General features: G+C 47.1%; 1 protein-coding gene across 1 annotated transcript in view; it reads left to right on the top strand.

Moving 5' to 3' along the window:
• CFAP73 (cilia and flagella associated protein 73) overlaps window positions 1-20123 on the top strand; it is a 53899-nt gene that overhangs the window by 8147 nt on the left and 25629 nt on the right. The window contains exon 2 of the mRNA XM_068240018.1: window positions 1516-1621. Within this exon, the coding sequence (XP_068096119.1) occupies window positions 1516-1621 (106 nt within the window). The remainder of the gene's footprint in view (window positions 1-1515; window positions 1622-20123) is intronic.

Below are 20123 nucleotides of genomic sequence, written 5' to 3'. Positions count from 1 at the left end.
GTAGCCAGGGGTATATGTGCCCAGAGTAGGTAGCCAGGGGTATATGTGCCCAGAGTAGGTAGCCAGGGGTATATGTGCCCAGAGTAGGTAGCCAGGGGTATATGCCCAGTATATGTAGGCAGGGGTATATGTGCCCAGAGTAGGTAGCCAGGGGTATATGTGCCCAGAGTAGGTAGCCAGGGGTATATGTGCCCAGAGTAGGTAGCCAGGGGTATATGCCCAGTATATGTGGGCAGGGGTATATGTGCCAAGAGTAGGTAGCCAGGGGTATATGTGCCCAGAGTAGGTAGCCAGGGGTATATGTGCCCAGAGTAGGTAGCCAGGGGTATATGTGCCCAGAGTAGGTAGCCAGGGGTATATGCCCAGTATATGTAGGCAGGGGTATATGTGCCCAGAGTAGGTAGCCAGGGGTATATGTGCCCAGAGTAGGTAGCCAGGGGTATATGTGCCCAGAGTAGGTAGCCAGGGGTATATGTGCCCAGAGTAGGTAGCCAGGGGTATATGCCCAGTATATGTAGCCAGGGGTATATGTGCCCAGAGTAGGTAGCCAGGGATATATGTCCAGTATATGTAGCCAGGGGTATATGTGCTCAGAGTAGGTAGCCAGGTCAGGTGTCCCCCTCCCCAGCAGGAGGGGAGCAGCGCAGAGAAGAGCTGCTCTCCCTTCCTCGCTGTCCCCTCCAATGTCCGGGTGGCTCAGGCTGGCAGCGGCGGGCGGAACTTACCTCCGTCTCGTCGCAGCGCCGGATGGATCTGCCACTACTCTGGTCTGGTCCAGACCAGAGCAGCGGCTGCGCACTCGAACTTCCGGCCGGCGCTGGAGCGAGACGGAGGTGAGTTCCGCCCGCCGCTGCCAGGCCAGCCACCCGGACATTGGAGGGGACAGCGAGGGAGAGAGAGAGCACCTAAGGTGAGGGAAGGAGGGGGGATATGGCCCCCCTTCCCCACCGTCCGCACAGCTCTCCCTCTTCTCTGCGCTGCTCCCCTCCCCTCTGCCGCAAAAAAAAAAAACCCGCAGCTCAGCCAGGCTGAGGGCGCCCTCGGGGACCAGGCGCCCCGGGACACTTGTCCTACCCCGACCCCCCCTAGCTCCGCGCCTGACAGGGATATGGGAGGGAGCAAGCTGGTGTAGTACTTTTTATTTTCTAGTTGAACTCGAAGGACGTCTTTTTTTCAACCCAAATAACTGTAATTATGTAACCATGATATAATTGAAGGAACTTTAGTGGTCTGTGAGGAAATTGGTGGCTCCACACTGTGCTAATTAGACCAGGTGGGAGGGTGTTATAGAAAATATTAGTATAAATAGGCTTTTAGAGTCTGTTTTTGAGGAACATTGGCATTAATTATTCAATGGAAAATAGTGCTATGTACGATCTTAATATTACTTGTTGCTGACTTGTACATTGATAAGTTGGGAAATACTATCATTCCTAACTGCTATCTATCCTTTTGTAGGAAGTTTCCAGGCAAAGCCTTCATTAAACTTAGTGTTTTCTGTGCTATTTAAAACAGGCGGATGCCAGATCGGGAGGATGATTTCCTAACTCCGGCTACACGGCTTCTAGAAAAAAAGAGGGAGATGATTGAAGTCGAACAAGCTTTGAATACACAGAAAGAGGTGAATTAAAATCTTTAAATAAATCTCTGCTTCCATATATTGCCTGTTTCTTTTTTTTTTGTACAATTTGTAATTTCCTTTCTCTGACGTGCCATAGTCAAATACAGCTATTCTAACACCGCCATTTAGGCTGGGTTTGTACTGACGTTTAATGTCGCTGTTTGTTCCGCCTTGTTTCTGTTGCTGAGAGCATGAAAGGGTGATGCCGGCAGAAGTGAAAACACAGAGTTCAGTGGCAACATTCACACATTCAACATTCAGTCTTGTTGCATCTGGTGAATGGTGAATGGCGCATGCATGCAGCATCCTATGGCCATTTTGGGGTGTTCTCTTGAGCAACAAGGTATTTTCCCCAATGGAAAAATATCTTGCAAAAGTGATGCCATACCATCACCTGGTAATGTGAACATTGTGTCCGTGTTTGAATCCAGACTAAAGCCTTGTACACACTTGCAATTTGCTGTCACCTAACAGGAATCAGGAGACAATCAGGCATCAAGTTCAAGGTTTAGGCTGTATTCACAATGGGACATTACGTTCTAATGCCACGTTAAAGTCGTAACATGACTGCGTTAAGAGGTAACGCACTGCAAGCAGTGTTACCACAATGCAACATTTTTTTTTTAACGCAACTTTAATGTTGCACCGTGAACGGCCCATAGGATTAGCATTGCAGTGCGGTTAGCTGCGTTATAAGACTTTATAACGTGCGACCATAACGTCCCACTGTTAATGCAACCTAAGCCAGTGCTGATGCATCGCTAGCCAAGCATCATGTGAGTTATTGTGTGTGTGTGTGGGGGGGGTACAAAGTGGTCATTTGGACGTCTCTAAAAGTTCTGCATGCCTGATCTGTGGGCCACGTGGTGGAGCGCCCATGCATACACTAGATTCTTGCCCCAGGTGGTCCTTTTCGGCCACCCCATTAAGTTGAATGTAGTGTGTGCACGTAACTTTTTCTAAGCAAAAGAAAAGTTTATTTTGCAGAAAATCTTTGGGGTACAGGTAATACAACAGGCATTATATGTACAACATCATACAAGAAGAATCATGGCATACAAGGAAAGAAAAACAGGCAAGTTAGTGGGTCGCCATGTACAATGCACAAGTCCAGAATAGTGTGCACATATCTTACAGGAAACTCGAGGTGACGTGAGAAGATGAGATAGACGAGCCTACAAATAACTTGGCTATGTTTCTTTTTTTGTGCCTGAAAGAGTTAAACATTCAGGTATGCAAGTGACAATTTTTCTCAAGTCGGGACTTAAACTTTTCTCCTGAATGATCACGTCTTTAACTTTATTTCTCCTTATTTAACGTATTTTTAGATTAGTAAAAATCTGGTAATAAAGTACTAGCAAACTTTATTTAATTAGGAACAACTTATTTTGAGCATTTTTGGCTTGGTATGATATGAAAAAAATCTTGTATAAATAAACAAAGTAAAATATCACACGTGATGACTTGGGATTGGACATGATCAATAAATTGCAAATTGAGTTGCTGTTTGATTGAAATTGCATCTGCAGCTGATTTTTGTTTGCTCCAGGTTCAGTCTGTATGCAACTCACAACAACATTTTCATCAAGATAGGAAAAATGAACATGTCATCGATCATGTCTGGGAGAAATGTTTAGTATGCCAGGGCCTATGTCACTGATTGGTACAATCCACTTTTTTTTGTTTAGATGAAATAAAGATTGGAATCCCCAGATATTTATATTAATTTATAATTCCATCTTTTTCCCAGAAGGCTAGGTGTACACTGACACATTTGGGTTGTGGTATGTCAGATGATATAATCGCTTAGCAAACGCAATACAAATTATCCACATCCGAACGTAGATGAAACATTTCACATAGCGTGATACTGTTTTACCATCAGGATACAAGCACTTTACAATCCACGTGCGGGTGATGAACGTATAGATATATGTATCACTCAGGGACATCAGTGATCACATCCACTTTTCAGTATAAAATTGTCCTTTAATAAAACATAACATAAAATCTCATCGCGCAGTACATCTGTGCAAAAATTACAACAACCTGCGCCTCTTGCGCACTACTGCCACTTACAAGATCCCATGTTTTATTAAAGGCCAATTTTATCCTGAAAAGTGGATGTGATCACTGATGTCCCTGAGTGATACATCTATCTATATGCGAGATTACCACCTGTGAATTGGTGGACTGCATCTGGTGAGCCTCTTGTGAATTTCTAGGTGGTGGGCACTGTGTGCGAGCACGTTCATCACCCGCACGTGGATTGTAAAGTGTTTGTATCCTGATGGTAAAACAGTATCACGCTATGTGAAATGTTTCATCTAGGTTCGGATGTGGATAAGAGCGCAGCGGAGTGCATGGCACCATAAGAATTTTTCCATCAACAGGAGATACCGCAGCGCACTTTTAGGATTTGGTTGTGACTAATTTTTAATATCTTATATGCGAAGAGAGATTTGAACATTGTGGGCAGCGCAGCATTATTTGTATTTCATTGCAATACAAATTCTATTGAAGTGATACATACACCTTAGCTTGTTAAGGGTGTGGCACATTGGAATCCATTGCCATATTGAGAGGCATTCCATGCGGTGCCGGACAAAGTATGCATTTACAGTTGCCGTGAGGCATAAACTTTCATTAACTGTGTACTTCACTGTATGCGTTGCATGGCACACATAACGCATGATATGACAGTTCCATTCCTTTGTGGTCCTGTTTTTATGGGGTACACAATGCAGACCCAGTGTGTACCTAGAAAAAAGACAAAATAGTGTCTAGGCAAATATCACTCATGCATACATGTCATGCCTTCTTTAAAACATCTGGATTTCAGTCAGAGCAGGATCATCCACCAGGCAACCTTGGCAGTTGCTTGGGGCCTTCATGTCAAGGGGCCCACCTACCACCTTCTTTGACCTATCTCCACATCAGCTTACCAAAAGGACCACAAGGAGGCCCTCACAGCTAACCTTTCCAACTAACTGCTGCTTTTTCTGCATTCTGTAAGTTTAAAGGACATATCACCAGAACAAAGTTAGGGCCCGTTACATTAGACGCGGTGCGATGCAGCTACATAGCCACATCGCACCGCAGGTGTCCTGAAACGCATGCACGGCAATGAAGTAGTTTCCATTGCATGCATGCTGTGCAGAGCGATCCGAGAATCTGCAGCATGCAGCAGATTCTTGCACGGCCACATCCGCCCGCAGCCGCGTCCCATCTCCTCCAATACACTTCCGCATCGGGAGATGCAGAAGTGACAGGAATGCAAGTGGAAGTGATGCGATGCAGCTAGGTAGCCGCATTCACATCACTTTATGAATGGAAAAGGGCCCTTAGCGTTCTCTGAACGAGAAATAACACTCAGCGGTAAACCTAGCAGTGCATCTCCTTGGCCCTGACATTTATAAAAGGAGTGAAGCTATAAAGCTGTGAAACCAGAGATACATCCAAGGTGAAAATAAACTGATGAGATAAACAATTGTATATATCCTCCTGCTCTTAAACATGATTTTTTTTTAGATATCCCACAGTTATATTTTATATTTAAATCTAGTTTTTAAGTTTTTAGTGTTTTATCGTCTCTGCTCAATGACACCTTCATTAACCACTTAAGGAGGCTATGTTGTTCTACTCTGTGCTGGGTGGGCTCTTCAGCCCACATCACAGATCCTTTTGCAGGCAGGGCGATCAGGCTCCCCCCCCCCCTTTTTTTCCCCACCAGGGGGATGTCCTGCTGGGGGGGTTTGATCACCGCCGCTCACTTTCGCCTAGCGGGGGGAGGGGCTCCTCAAAGCCCCCCTCCGCAGCGATTTTCCGCCTCCCCCCTGTTTCCCTCCCTCCCCTCCTTCCCCTGGGCGGTACAGCACGGCGATCCGTCCTGTACCGCCTCCAATAGGCTTCAGCCTATCAGATACCGGCAATCTCCTTTACGGCGCTGCTGCGCAGCAGTGCCGTGTTGATGTAAACACTGGGGATTTCTTCCCCGCATGTTTACATTTAGCCTGCGAGCCGCGATCGGAGGCTCGCAGGCTGTTCACGGAGACACCCTCCGTGAACTGACATGGAAAGACATGGAGCGTCCGTTTCCATGGGAAACCACATACGACCTGCCGCCCCCTAACGGCGTTAGGCGGCAGGTCGTATGTGGTTAAAGTATGCTAGAGCTCAAATCTATGAATTATTGATCCTTTTTAGCTCTTTCCTGCTCTCAGAAACCATTTACTGACAGAAAAGTGTTTTATGGCTGTAATTACTTATCAGTGAGGGTTATGCTATAGTCTGACGCAGTCTGACTCGGACAGAAACTGTCACTTGCATACCTGATGTTTAACTCTTCCTGGCAGAGACAGAAAAAAAGGAACACTGCATAGTTATTTGTGTGCTTGGCACTATGCATACACATGTCTATCTCATCATGTCACCTCGGTTGTCCTTTAACCTCTCCCAGATTTCACATCTCTAGACCCTCATGCTCCTTTCACACTATGTCTGTTCCGTCGCAAAAGACAAAATCGTCACATCACAACACGATGCAATGAAGTCCCTATGGGGCTATCACACTGAGTGCAGTGCATTGTGTTCTGTTGGGGTAATGCATTGCATGCAATGCATTTAAAGGGTAATGTGCCAAGCATCATTCACCAGGCAACCTATGCAGGTGCTTGGGGCCTAGTGGGTGTCAAGGGGCCCATCTATCACCTTCTTTCACCTCTACAGATGGTAAACCGCAGGGATGTGGCAGTTTAGCAGGGTTTATAGTGCTTAAAGGGGAACTTCAGCCTAAACAAACATACTGTCATTAAGTTACATTAGTTATGTTAATTAGAATAGATAGGTAATATAATCTCTTGCCCACCCTGTTTTGAAAGAACAGGCAAATGTTTGTGATTCATGGGGGCTGCCATCTTTGTCATGGGGGCAGCCATCTTTTTGGTTGAAAGGAGGTGACAAGGAGCAGGAGACACAGTTCCAACTGTCCTGTGTCCTGATTATCCCTCCCAGCTGCGCACGCTAGGCTTCAAATGTCAAATTCAAAATGTAAAAAAAAATACATTTGCACCAAAACAGCAGAACGAGAACAACAAAATCAGAAATCCCATCATGCTTTGCACAGCATCAGGGGAAAAAAGCCCGGGCAGTTTTCTTCTGTGCAGCTAAAATTGAGGCTTGTATAAAAGAAACAAAGTTCTGATGCTGTGAAACTGTTAAAGAAACACAAAGCCTTTTCAGTGGTGCTGAGTAGATTTTTAGTCCGGAGGTTCACTTTAACATTAAAAAAGTGGAGTTAGACTTGCTTCAGAGTCTCTTTAAGGAATCGGATGCATTCTGAAATGGGCCTATTTAGTAACATTATCTTGGTTGCTGGAAAATTTTCCTGGGCAACCTTTACACCCCTCCCTCCCCAGTGTCCACTAAGTATATTTTCTTTCCTCTTCTTTCCTTCTTTTCTCTTCCTCCCCTTCTCGTTTTCCTCCTCTCACTTCTGTAACTCTGTTTACTACTTTTGCTGAACAAATACAGTAGAGTCTTATTTATCCAGCACAGACTGGGATTGATGTCGGATATGTGTTCTTAGAGAAGTCAAACAACTGGCTTTAAATACAAAACTAAACTCTGTACATTTTGAGAAAATCTATTTTTAACAGTTCGAATTAAAAATGTTTTTTTAAATGGTAAATTGACAATTTGCTGTGGTACACTGAGGGGGACAGAAGTGACACAGTAGGGGGACACTGAAGGCACGGGGGGGACAAAGGTGACGCAGAGGGCGATACTGGAGGCACAGAGGAGGTACAGAGGCAGAGATACCACAGTGTTTTTACTCATGGACAGATTCAGGTTAAAAAAACAAACCTACAGTCCCTGTCTCGTTCATCAACCGGAGACTACCTGTATACCCAGAAGTCTGCCCTAATCAGAATATTTCGGGCATCTTGGTGTATCTACATTTGCTGAATTTTATTTTTAAGCTAAAATAAACTGAAGCTGATTTATCAAGACAAATACAAAGAAAAATGCGGAAATAGCGGAAGCAATCAATAAGGCTGGTTTAAAACTCAACAAAAACCAAACCCTGAACAAGGCAGATTCTCAAAGCTACCATGGTAATTAGTATACAGTGTAACAATTTACATTTAGAACTGGACAGTTTGCATTGAAAAAATGCAGCTATGCATTTAATCATAAGGTCCAGGCTCCTTTAAAAACAAACAAAAAAAAAGGATCTACACTTCGGATAACGTCGACTTGATTGACAGCGGCGCCAGTGTTGCCAACTCATCCCTTTAATTACTGACACATATGAATTATACAGGTTTTGTGGCTAGGTAGATGCAGTTAAGGCACTGATTATGTGTAAGTAGCCCCAGAACCTGTATAACTTAAATGTGTCAGTATTTAAAGGGATGAGTTGGCAACACTAAGCGGAGCCCTCGCGAGGCCGGCCTTTGCACCGTGGGGCCCATGGGCTGGCGGCTGAGGGCGGAGCTGCGGTGTGGGACATGTCGGCTGCCAGGGGCTGGAGGTAGCCCTGGGTAAGTAGATTTTATTTTATTTAATTTTTTTTAATTTTTTTTTTTAGAAGCCTGGATCTTCCCTTTAAGGCCTTTTCTCCTATGAAAATCACAAATGCATCAGCGTACCTCCTTTTTTTTTTTTTTCTAATTTTTTTACCAGCATTCTTTTGTGCGGTTCTGTGTGATTTTTCATTGTGTAATTGTGTTAGCGTTTTTCTGCAGATTTTTCATTAGCAAAAACAAAAAAAAATTTAACCGCGAGAAAATAGCATATCAGTGTTTATGATTTTTTGTGATCTAATTAATGTTATCCCAAATGGAATTGAAGATAAAATGTAGCAGGCACTGCCTCTGCAGAAAATCGCATTGCATTGTGGTAGAATGGAAAACAACGCGCACCACAGTGTCTATTATTCTGGTGGCCGCACACGGAATGCATGCGTTCCAAAAATCAGATCACACGCAGTGGAAAGGGCCCTAAGACCTCTCCTGCCTCTAATTAGCAGTGCTGTCTTAAAGGACTGATGAAGTGAGAGGAAAATGGAGGCTGACATATTTATTTAATTTTAAACAATACCTGTTGGCCGGCTTTTCTGCTTATCCTCTGCTTCTGATACTTTTAGCCATAGACACTGAGCAAAAACCTAACTGGGTTAACCACATGCTTGTTTCATGTGTTTGATTCAGACACTTCTGATGCCAAAATAATCAGGACTGCTAGGCAACTGGGCCCATATGCAATTCCACTTTTTTGCTACATTTTTTCCTAGGGGATAATTTTTCAACTTCTATTTGGCTTCTTTCACAGTGGGACGTTGTGTTTGATGCAACGTTAAAGTCGCACAATGTGCCCCTAACGCAGTGCATTTAGGCTATAACATTGGACGTTATTTTCGTCGCATACTGATGGAAGGAAAACGGCACATGCGTTACTTTAAAAAAAATTACTGAGCATGTGCAACACACATAACGCAGCAAATTTATTGCTAAACGCACAGCATGCGGCACTTTCTAAATATTGCTACACGTTACACACAACGCAACGTGTGCACTGTGAATGTCGCACAGACTTTGTATTGCTGTGTGTTAGTCTGCTTTATAATTTTTTTGTAACATGCGACTTTAACGTCCCAATGTGAAAGAGGCCTTTAACTACTTGATGAGCGCCCCACGCCAATGGGCATGGCAGCAGCCCCAGGACCGCCTAACACCAATTGGTGTCAAGTCCTGGGGCTCTAATTTACATGCAATTGCGCGCACATCTTATGCTCCTTCAGTCTCCGAGTGGGACTGTTAGCTGCGATCGGGGCCGCAGCGCTGCACTGGAGACAAGAGAGCGATCGGCAGTGATAGGCTGAAGCCTATCACAGCCGATCGCTGTGATAGGCTGGCTGGGGGAGGCAGAGGAAAGGGTTTAAAAAAAAAAAAAAAAAAAAGCAAACATAAATATTTATAAAAAAAATAAACAACTGGGGGGTGATCAGGCCCCACCAATAGAGAGCTCTGTTGGTGGGGGGGGGGGAAGGTGGGGGGGAATCACTCGTGTTCTGTGTTGTGCAGCCCTGCAGCTGTGCCTTAAAGCAAACCTGAACTGAAAATTAAAAGTCAAAATAAGCATTCACAAGTCATACTTACCTTCCATGTAGTCTACTCCTCAGTGTCTTTCTCCTGTCCCGCGTCCTGTTTGTTCACTGTGATCAAGGGAATTTTCCGTCCTCCATTTTGAAAATGGCCATTACCCATAACAGCTTTCTGGTCAGCACATAGTTAAACTGTAACATCGCCCACTTGAGCCATAGGGAAACATGGACATTACCTGGTGCATCAGTTTTCCTCTCAGCTATAACTGACAGCAACTGATATTTTACTGACAGCAACTGATATATTTCAGATCTGACAAAATATTGTCAGAACTGGAAGGGATTATTGTCAGAAGAAAATGGTGAGCTTCTGAGAGGAACTGATGGCAAGGTAACTATGCAATGTTCATTTGAAGTTACCTCATATGTTTATTTTAAATATTTTTACTCAGTACAGGTTCTCTTTAGAGCTGCAGTGGCCATTTTAGTCAAAATGTGCCTGGTCTTTAAGGGGGTTTACCACTGTGGTCCTCAAGTGGTTAAAATAACTTTCCAGCACTTTTCAACTGAAAGAGTGCTGAGAAGTAAGTGCAAAAGTACTATCAAAATTATTTTGAGTATTTTCTTGCTTTCTGGTGGCTTAAAAGGCATTTTATTGACAAATTTAAAAATATCAGCTAGGAGTAAACTCAGGCAGTGGTGCTCAAATACCCCTTTTTAAAATTCGAGTTTGGTCGAATTCGAATAGTAAATTATTCGAGGTCAGTCGAATATTCGAGTCGAATAATTTTTACTATTCGATTCGACCTCGGACTTCGAGCTCACTATTCGAGTCGGTATTCGAGCTCATTATTCGAGCTGACTATTCGAATTGGCCTTAAATAGCTTCCAACACTTGTTTTGAGGGTGAATGATGCAAGAAACATCTTTTTTTCCAAGTAACAACAGCAAGTGATTATGTGGGGATGTTCCTTTGAAAAAAAAAGGTGAAAAGAGAAGTTGTGTCCAGAATTTTGTTCAGTACTGTATATACTTCTTCATCTTCTTCATCTTCTTCATCTTCTTCATCTTCTTCTTCTCCTTCATCTTCTTCATCTTCTTCTTCTCCTTCTTCTTCATCTTCTTCTTCTTCTTCTTCATCTTCTTCTTCTTCTTCTTCTTCATCTTCTTCTATATCGTCTTCTTCTTCACTTATTTCTCTTTTCAATTTTTTTTTTTTTTACAGAAATGCAGCTATTTTTGAGCGTAACAAATAGCTGGTGGCGCACGCATGTTGGAAGCGCCATTGTATGTGCTCCCTGGCAGTGGAAACACACAGACAGCAGGAGGTAAATTCAGCAGCAGGAGGAGGAGGATGAGTGTGTGGCAGCAGGCAGTCAATGAGGCAGGCAGCGTGACATAATAGCCCTGGTACCTAGCGGTGATACCAGGGCTGTAAATAAACACAACAGGAGGTCCCAGACAGCGGTCGTGCAGCCCACATCGTGTCCAATACACAACTGGGACAACACAGTTTTCAACCCGGGCAACTTTAGAAAAATTAAACTTTTTTTTTTTTTTAATGTTTTTTTGGTTTTGTTTGTACAACCAATTACACAGATATATAGCTATTGTTTGACGTAATAGCTGGTGGCAGAGTGGCAGCAGAATGTAATTCTGTGTACCCTGGCAGTGGGAAACACAGACCGACAGCAGCAGCAGCAGGAGGAATGGAGGAGTAATGTGAGCAGCTATTGTTTGACGTAATAGCTGGTGGCAGAGTGGCAGCAGAAGGTAATTCTGTGTACCCTGGCAGTGGGAAACACAGACAGACAGCAGCAGCAGGAGGAATGGAGGAGTAGTGTGAGCAGCTATTGTTTGACGTAATAGCTGGTGGCAGAGTGGCAGCAGAAGGTAATTCTGTGTACCCTGGCAGTGGGAAACACAGACAGACAGCAGCAGCAGGAGGAATGGAGGAGTAGTGTGAGTGTGGCAGCAGGCAGGCAGCGTGACATAATAGCCCTGGTACCTAGCGGTGATACCAGGGCTGTAAATAAACACAACAGGAGGTCCCAGACAGCGGTCGTGCAGCCCACATCGTGTCCAATACACAACTGGGACAACACAGTTTTCAACCCGGGCACCTCAGAAAAATTAAACCTTTTTTTTTTTTTTTTTTTTTATGTTTTTTTGGTTTTGTTTGTACAACCAATTACACAGATATATAGCTATTGTTTGACGTAATAGCTGGTGGCAGAGTGGCAGCAGAATGTAATTCTGTGTACCCTGGCAGTGGGAAACACAGACAGACAGCAGAAGGGCAGTACACAGCAGCCCACTGTAGGTGTAAAATGTGTGGCTGCAGGCGACGTAATAGTCAAACTGAACCAGGCTGGCTTAGTGAGCAGGAGCCAGGAGGTGGTAAAGGGTGGTAAGGCACATTAACGATGGTTCTTAGCCAGTTCATGTCCCCCTCTCGCCGACAACAGGGGCCAGGAACTCGCCTTCCACCCACGCCTGGTTCATCTTGAGAAACGTCAGTCTGTCCACAGACTTGTGAGACAGACGTGAGCGTTTCTCGGTGACCACGCCACCAGCTGCACTGAAGCAGCGCTCGGACAGCACGCTGGAAGGGGCGCAGGACAGCACTTCCAGGGCGTACTGCGCCAGCTCGCTCCAGATCTCCAGGCGCTTGACCCAATACTCCATGGGATCAACAGGGGCATCGCTGTCAAGCCCGCTGTAGGACCCCATGTAGTCAGCCACAATGCGGGTCAGGCGCTGGCTGTGACCGGAGGAGGATGCTGCTGCATCATGCACCTCCTCTCTAGTCACTGCTGCCGGAGCCTCTACAGTCCTGTAGAGCTCGTGGCTGAGAGACCGCAGGTCAGTGGGGCGCTTGCTGCTGGATGCAGGCACCTGCTGCTGCCTCTGTGCTGGCTGCTGGACAGTGGGGGTGGAAGGCTGGGGGAAGGCTTCCTCCAAGCGCTCAACAAGGGCCTGCTGCAAGCTCCTTATTTGTTGCGCTGGGTCTCCTCCTGCAGGCGGCAGGAACTGGCTCAACTTCCCCTTGAGGCGTGGGTCCAACATCATGCTGATCCAGATGTCCTCCCTCTGCTTCATCTGGATCACCCTGGGGTCCTTGCGCAGGCACGCCAGCATGTGCGCTGCCATTGGGAAGAGGCGGGCCACGTGTGCTGGCACATCGACGGCAGTGCTGTCCTCCTCATCCTCCTCCTCTGCCGCCTCATCCTCTCTCCACCCCCGCACCAACTCAGCTGCGCTGTGCTGATCCCCCTCATCAGCAGCAAGGTCAGGGACCTCCACCAAGTCCTCCTCCTCCTCCCCCTCAGAGGTGGACTGTGCAGCTGCTTGCCGCTCCTGCTGGTCCAAGGCTGCCGCTCCCTGTTCCAGCAAAGCATCGAGGGCCCTGTTCAGCAGACAAACCAGGGGCACCCACTCGCAGACCATAGCATGGTCCCTGCTCACCATGTTAGTGGCCTGCAGAAAGGGAGCCAGCACTAAGCACACCTGCTGCATGTGCCTCCAGTCATCATCGGGGACGTTGCTGGTCTTGTCCCTTCTCCGAGCGGCGGAAACAGTGGCCAGGGCAAGGTACTGGTTGACAGCGTGCTTCTGTTCAACCAGACGCTCCAACATCGCGAGGGTGGAGTTCCAGCGAGTCGGAACGTCAAGGATCAGCCGATGGCGTGGCAGCTCCAGCTCCTTTTGCATGTCTTCCAGGCTCGCACAGGCTGCAGCCGAGCGCCGGAAGTGACGCACAACGTTCCTTGCCGTTTCCAGCAGTTCGCCCATCCCCTGGTAGGTGCGCAAGAACTTTTGCACCACCAGGTTCAGCACGTGGGCAAGACAGGGGATGTGGGTCAGGTTTCCCCTGTCTATTGCGGCAACCAGATTGGCCCCATTGTCGGCTACCACCTCTCCGACTCACTCTGAGGCCTCTGGGGGTCAGCCAAATCCTCTCCTGCTCCTGGAGTTTGGCCAACACATGGGTTGCAGTCAGCTTGGTCTTCCCAAGGCTGACCAAGTGCAGCAGCGCTTGGCAGTGGCGGGCCTTCACGCTGCTGCTGAGGCGGGGGGTTTGGCCAGGTGTGCCGGAGGATGGCAGAGGATCGGAGGAACCTGCTGCAGTTCCCCTGACCCTGCGGGGGGGCACCACCCACTGTGTTGCTGCTGCTGTGCCCGCTGCTGCTCTCCCATCCTCACCCCCTTCCACCAAGCTGACCCAGTGGACAGTGAAGGACAGGTAGCGGCCTGTCCCGAAGCGGCTGCTCCAGGAGTCCATGGTGACGTGGACCCTTTCACCAACCGCGTGCTCCAGCCCTCGCTCCACATTGGCCATCACAAAGCGGTGCAGTGCTGGAATGGCCTTGCGGGCGAAGAAGTGTCTGCTGGGGAGCTGCCAGTCTGGGGCTGCGCAAGCAAGCAGCGCACGCATGTCGCTCCCCTCCTGCACAAGCGTGTACGGCAGGAGTTGGGAGCACATGGCCCGTGCCAGCAAGCCGTTCAGCTGCCGCACGCGACGGCTGCTGGGAGGCAGAGCCCTAACCACCCCCTGGAAGGACTCGCTCAAAAGGCTCTGGCGTGGCCTTTTGCTGGCACGGAAATCAGCAGACACAGCAGAGGAGGCCACTGAGGACTGGCTGCCAGAACAGGCCTCAGTGTCGGCGGCAGGAGTTGCAGAGGGGGGAGGAGCAGTGCGTTTCCGCACTCCTGCTGGTGCTGCTGGAGGAGCAGGAGGGCGGGTGGCTGCTGTTGCTGCTGCTGCTGAAGGCTGTGCAGTGATGGGTGTGGTGCCACTGCCAGCACCAGATGCCTTCAGCCTCTGGAACTCCTCATGCTGGTGGAAATGTTTCGCAGCAAGGTGGTTGATGAGCGAGTTGGTGCTGAACTTTAAGGGGTCTGCACCTCTGCTCAACTTCCGCTGACAGTGGTTGCAAGTGGCGTACTTCCTGTACACTGTGGGCATGGTGAAAAAACGCCAGATTGGTGACAAAAACGACCCCCTACGGCATGGAACCGCTGCTGCCTGTCTCCCTGTGGTGGTTGGGGGGGGGGCTTGGGTGCGGCTGGTGGTGGTACTGGCAGATGCTGCTGCTGCTGAGCCTGAGACACCAGCAGGCTGTGGGACCTGCCTACTGCTGCCAATGCTTGCAATGATGCGCCTCCTTGCAAGGCCCACAAGCGCATCCTCCTCCTCCTCCTCCTCAGAGCTGCTGAGGACGACATCCCCTAGAGGTGGTGGCACCCAGTCTCTGTCTGTCACCGTGTCATCATCATCCTCCCCCTCCTGAAACATGTCCTGCTGGGATGATGACCCCCAAACTCCTCTCCTGATGCATGGATGGGCTGCTTGACTGTCGCCACAGTCTTGCTGTCCAATCCCTCATCCCCCAAAGTGCCCATCAGCATCTCCTCCTCAAGATCGCCAACAACAGCAGACAATTTACTCATGATGCCTGGGGTCAAAAGACTGCTGAATGACAGGTCGGCGAGTGACGGTGAACTGGCCTCCTCCCCAGGCCCTGCTGGGCGGCTGCTGCGAACAGGGGTGGTGGTGGTGGTGAGGGTGGAGGCCTCGGATGCAGAGCTGATGGCGGGCTGCTCATCCTCCGTCATCAGTTGCACCACAGTGTCTGCATCCTTTTCCTCAATGGGACGTTTCCGACCCGGCTGGAGGAAAATCGGAGCAGGTGCTACACGCTGCTGCTGCTGCTGTGTCTCTGCAGCGTGAGTTGCAGATGCTCCTGCTGGGCGGCGCCCAAGGCGTCCACGGCCAGTGGCTATGGGAGGAATGTTAGCCACTGACGCTGCTGCTGCGGAACTGTGCATGGTGGCGCGCCCGCGCCCGCGGCTTGCCACAATGCTGCTCCCTCTCCTCCTGATTCCCTTGCTGCCCTTCCCCTTGCCCAAACCGCGCTGGCTGCCACTTCCAGACATCTTCGATGTTTTGGGCGTAAACACAAAAGTTTTTGAAAAGGGCGGGTGAAAAGTGGGGTACTTTAATGGAGTGGGTTGGTGGGTGAGGTGACTGAGTGAGTGTCCCGACTCCCTAGTACAGTAAGTAAGTAGTAACAGTCAGGAAGTACAACTAGCAGTTACAATAATCAGTAGTAATCACAAGGAAATAGAGTGTGTGTACACTACAGACAGTGAGTGCACGCACGCGCAAACACGCGCAGGAGCTGGCCTATGAACAGAGAGTGAGTGAGTGTCCCTAGTACAGTAAGTAAGTAGTAACAGTCAGGAAGTACAACTAGAAGTTACAATAATCAGTAGTAATCACAAGGAAATAGAGTGTGTGTACACTACAGACAGTGAGTGCACGCACGCGCACACACGTGCAGGAGCTAGCCTATGAACAGTGACTGAGTGAGTGTCCCTACTACAGTAAGTAAGTAGTAACTGTCAGGAAGTAGAATTTACAATAATCAATCAGTAATCAGAAGGAAATAGAGTGTGTGTACAGTACACAGACAGTGAGTGCACACACACGCAGGAGCTAGTAGCCTATATAGTTACATAGTTATTTTGGTTGAAAAAAGACATACGTCCATCGAGTTCAACCAGTATAAAGTACAACACCAGCCTGCTCCCTCACATATCCCTGTTGATCCAGAGGAAGGCGAAAAAACCCTTACAAGGCATGGTCCAATTAGCCCCTAAAGGGAAAAATTCCTTCCCGACTCCAGATGGCAATCAGATAAAATCCCTGGATCAACATCATTAGGCATTACCTAGTAATTGTAGCCATGGATGTCTTTCAACGCAAGGAAAGCATCTAAGCCCCCTTTAAATGCAGGTATAGAGTTTGCCATAACGACTTCCTGTGGCAATGCATTCCACATCTTAATCACTCTTACTGTAAAGAACCCTTTCCTAAATAAATGGCTAAAACATTTTTCCTCCATGCGCAGATCATGTCCTCTAGTCCTTTGAGAAGGCCTAGGGACAAAAAGCTCATCCGCCAAGGTATTATATTGCCCTCTGATGTATTTATACATGTTAATTAGATCCCCTCTAAGGCGTCTTTTCTCTAGACTAAATAAACCCAGTTTATCTAACCTTTCTCGATAAGTGAGACCTTCCATCCCACGCATCAATTTTGTTGCTCGTCTCTGCACCTGCTCTAAAACTGCAATATCTTTTTTGTAATGTGGTGCCCAGAACTGAATTCCATATTCCAGATGTGGCCTTACTAGAGAGTTAAACAGGGGCAATATTATGCTAGCATCTCGAGTTTTTATTTCCCTTTTAATGCATCCCAAAATTTTGTTAGCTTTAGCTGCAGCTGCTTGGCATTGAGTACGATTATTTAACTTGTTGTCAATGAGTACTCCTAAGTCCTTCTCCAAGTTTGATGTCCCCAACTGTATCCCATTTATTTTGTATGGTGCTAGACCATTAGTACGTCCAAAATGCATGACCTTACATTTGTCAACATTGAATTTCATCTGCCATGTATGTGCCCATATAGCCATCCTATCCAGATCCTGTTGCAATATGACACTATCTTCCTGAGAGTTAATGATTCTGCACAATTTTGTATCATCTGCAAAAATAGCAACATTGCTCACTACTGCATCTACTAGGTCATTAATAAATAAATTGAAGAGCACTGGACCCAGAACAGACCCCTGTGGGACCCCACTGCTAACAGTCTCCCATTTTGAGTATGATCCATTGACCACAACTCTTTGTTTTCTGTCCATTAGCCAGTTCCCTATCCATGAGCACAGACTCTTCCCCAGTCCTTGCATCCTCAACTTTTGCACCAGACTTTTGTGGGGAACAGTGACAGTGAGTGTCCTAGTACAGTTACAGTATATAACTATTCAGAAGGAAATAGAGTGTGTGTACTACACAGACAGTGAGTGCAAGCACACGCAGGAGCTAGCCTATGAACAGTGACAGTCAGTGAGTGTCCTAGTACAGTTACAGTATATAACTATTCAGAAGGAAATAGTGTGTGTACTACACAGACAGTGAGTGCAAGCACACGCAGGAGCTAGCCTATGAACAGTGACAGTCAGTGAGTGTCCTAGTACAGTTACAGTATATAACTATTCAGAAGGAAATAGAGTGTGTGTACACAGACAGTGAGTGCAAGCACACGCAGGAGCTAGCCTATGAACAGTGACAGTCAGTGAGTGTCCTAGTACAGTTACAGTATATAACTATTCAGAAGGAAATAGAGTGTGTGTACACAGACAGTGAGTGCAAGCACACGCAGGAGCTAGCCTATGAACAGTGACAGTCAGTGAGTGTCCTAGTACAGTTACAGTATATAACTACAATACAAAATACAATCACTAAGTAGTAGAGGACAGCAGAAATACTGTCTAATACTATCTAATACTGTCTAAATACTAATGAGAAATAAACTAACAGAGGACAGGAGGACAGCTGCCCACACAGGCAAGGCCCTGAGGCCTAAAGATGTAAGCCTGCAGCAGCTGTCTGAGTCTCTCTCTATGGCCTCGATTCATAAAAGTGCCTGCGAGCGGGGAAAGTCGAGCGGGGAAACACCGCTGTCGGTATTTCCGCCTTCAGGGTGGTAATTCATAAAAATGTTGCCTGTTGTGACAGGCGTGCGGAGATACTCCGCTGTAGGCAGGCGTTAGGCTGTCGGGAGACATGCGGAAGCCGGAGAAGCAGGCGGAATCCCTCCGTGCGGTGTTCTCTCTGCAGCTGCTTGGGAGGTCTGTCCCATTCACTGCAACGGATTCCGCACGCTTCTCGCCACATCAGAGGTAGCGGTAATACCTGTCCGCATACCGCTACCTCTAATTTTTATGAATTGACCACTTGTTACTTTTGCTGTGATAATCACCGCGCAAGGCGGTGATTTATCACTTTGCTCGCGAATGTCGCCTTTTCATGCGGAAAAGCCTTTATGAATACAGATCTTGCTGTGTGGTCGGTAAAGTGTGCCGTTTTCTGCATTCCCGCATGCGGGAATGCTTTATGAATCGAGGCCATTGTAACACAAAAGCTACTAACTAAAATACAATGTCTATATAACTAACAACAATATAGGTGTGTATAGGAGGTGTATGTGAGCAAAAACGCTAGGTAAATGACCACAATAGAGCTCTTGCTAAGCCAAAGCACAAAGGAGCAACTCTCTCTCTATGCAAGTCTCAGGCAAGGACGGAGAAACGGAACATGGCGGCCGCTATTTATAGGGTAGGGGCTGGCCAGGGTCCCCCTCTGTGATTGGCTGCCGTCAGAGGGCCTGGGAGCCCTCTGATTGGCTCTAAGGACATCAATCTGGGCTATGACGCTATTCGAGCTCGGTATTCGAGCTCGAATAGCGCCGTTTGCTCGAATAGCTCGAATAGTGAATGGGCTATTCGCGTTTACTCGAATAGCCCATTCGAATAGCTGCAGCTATTCGGAGCTCGAATACCGAGCTCGAATAGCTGAAAAAGAGCTCGAATATTCGAGCTACTCGAATATTCGAGCTCTGCTGAGCACCACTGAACTCAGGTGAAAAAGTGAATTGCATATGGCCCCTGGGGACATATGCAATTCACTTTTTCACCTGAGTTTTCACCTAGGTGATATTTTTAAACTTGTCAATAAAATGCTTTTTAAGCCACCAGAAAGCGAGAAAATACTCAAAATAATTTTAAAATCACTTTTTCACCTACTTTGTGGTACTTTTTTAGTTAAAAAATACTGGAAAACTACTTTAAATCGAAGATGAAAAATTATCTCTTAGGAGAAAACTCAGGTGAAAAAGTAAATCGCATATGGCCCCTGGTGTTGATTAAAAGAAAATAGATAGGCAGCCTCCTTATACCTCTCACCTTAGTTTCCTTCCCTTTGAAGGATACATGAGACAAAATGTCAGTCCTGGTCAGTCAGTCCTGTCACGTCAGTCCTGTCACCTCTGTTCATTCACAACAGTCATTGAGTCCAATTAGTCCTCCAGTCCTCTCAAACCAATCCTGCCAGTCCTGTCATCCGTCCATCCTTTTTTCCTTACCGCAGGGTTCACCCCTCCTGTTCTTCTCATCACTGGTGGGGCATCACTAGGGGTCGTGACCTGGTGGGCACCAGGCAACAAAATGGTCTGTTACCCACTAGGGGGAGATGGCCCATCATCCTATGTGGAGTGCGCTGGTGAAGACCCATGCCCACTTAAACACCATGCCCTAGAGGTGCCTGCACCAATCATTGGTGCTGGGATCAACAGAACCTTGACACTCCCTTACAGTTAAAGTGGACCTAAACTCTTGCACAGGACAGAAGGAAAACATATAGAAATGCATCCTTAATGTATCTAGAGAGTTGAGCCTGTCTAAAGGTGGGTACACACATCAGATAAAAGTCTTTGGAAAATGAAAGATCACAGACCAATTTTACCCCCTTCCATGTAGTATGAGA

This window comes from Hyperolius riggenbachi, chromosome 1 (assembly GCF_040937935.1).
Source record: "Hyperolius riggenbachi isolate aHypRig1 chromosome 1, aHypRig1.pri, whole genome shotgun sequence".
In the NCBI taxonomy this organism is placed as follows: domain Eukaryota; kingdom Metazoa; phylum Chordata; class Amphibia; order Anura; family Hyperoliidae; genus Hyperolius; species Hyperolius riggenbachi.
The sequence above is the reverse complement of the archived record's forward strand: the minus strand, read 5'-3'. Positions and strand labels throughout refer to the sequence as shown.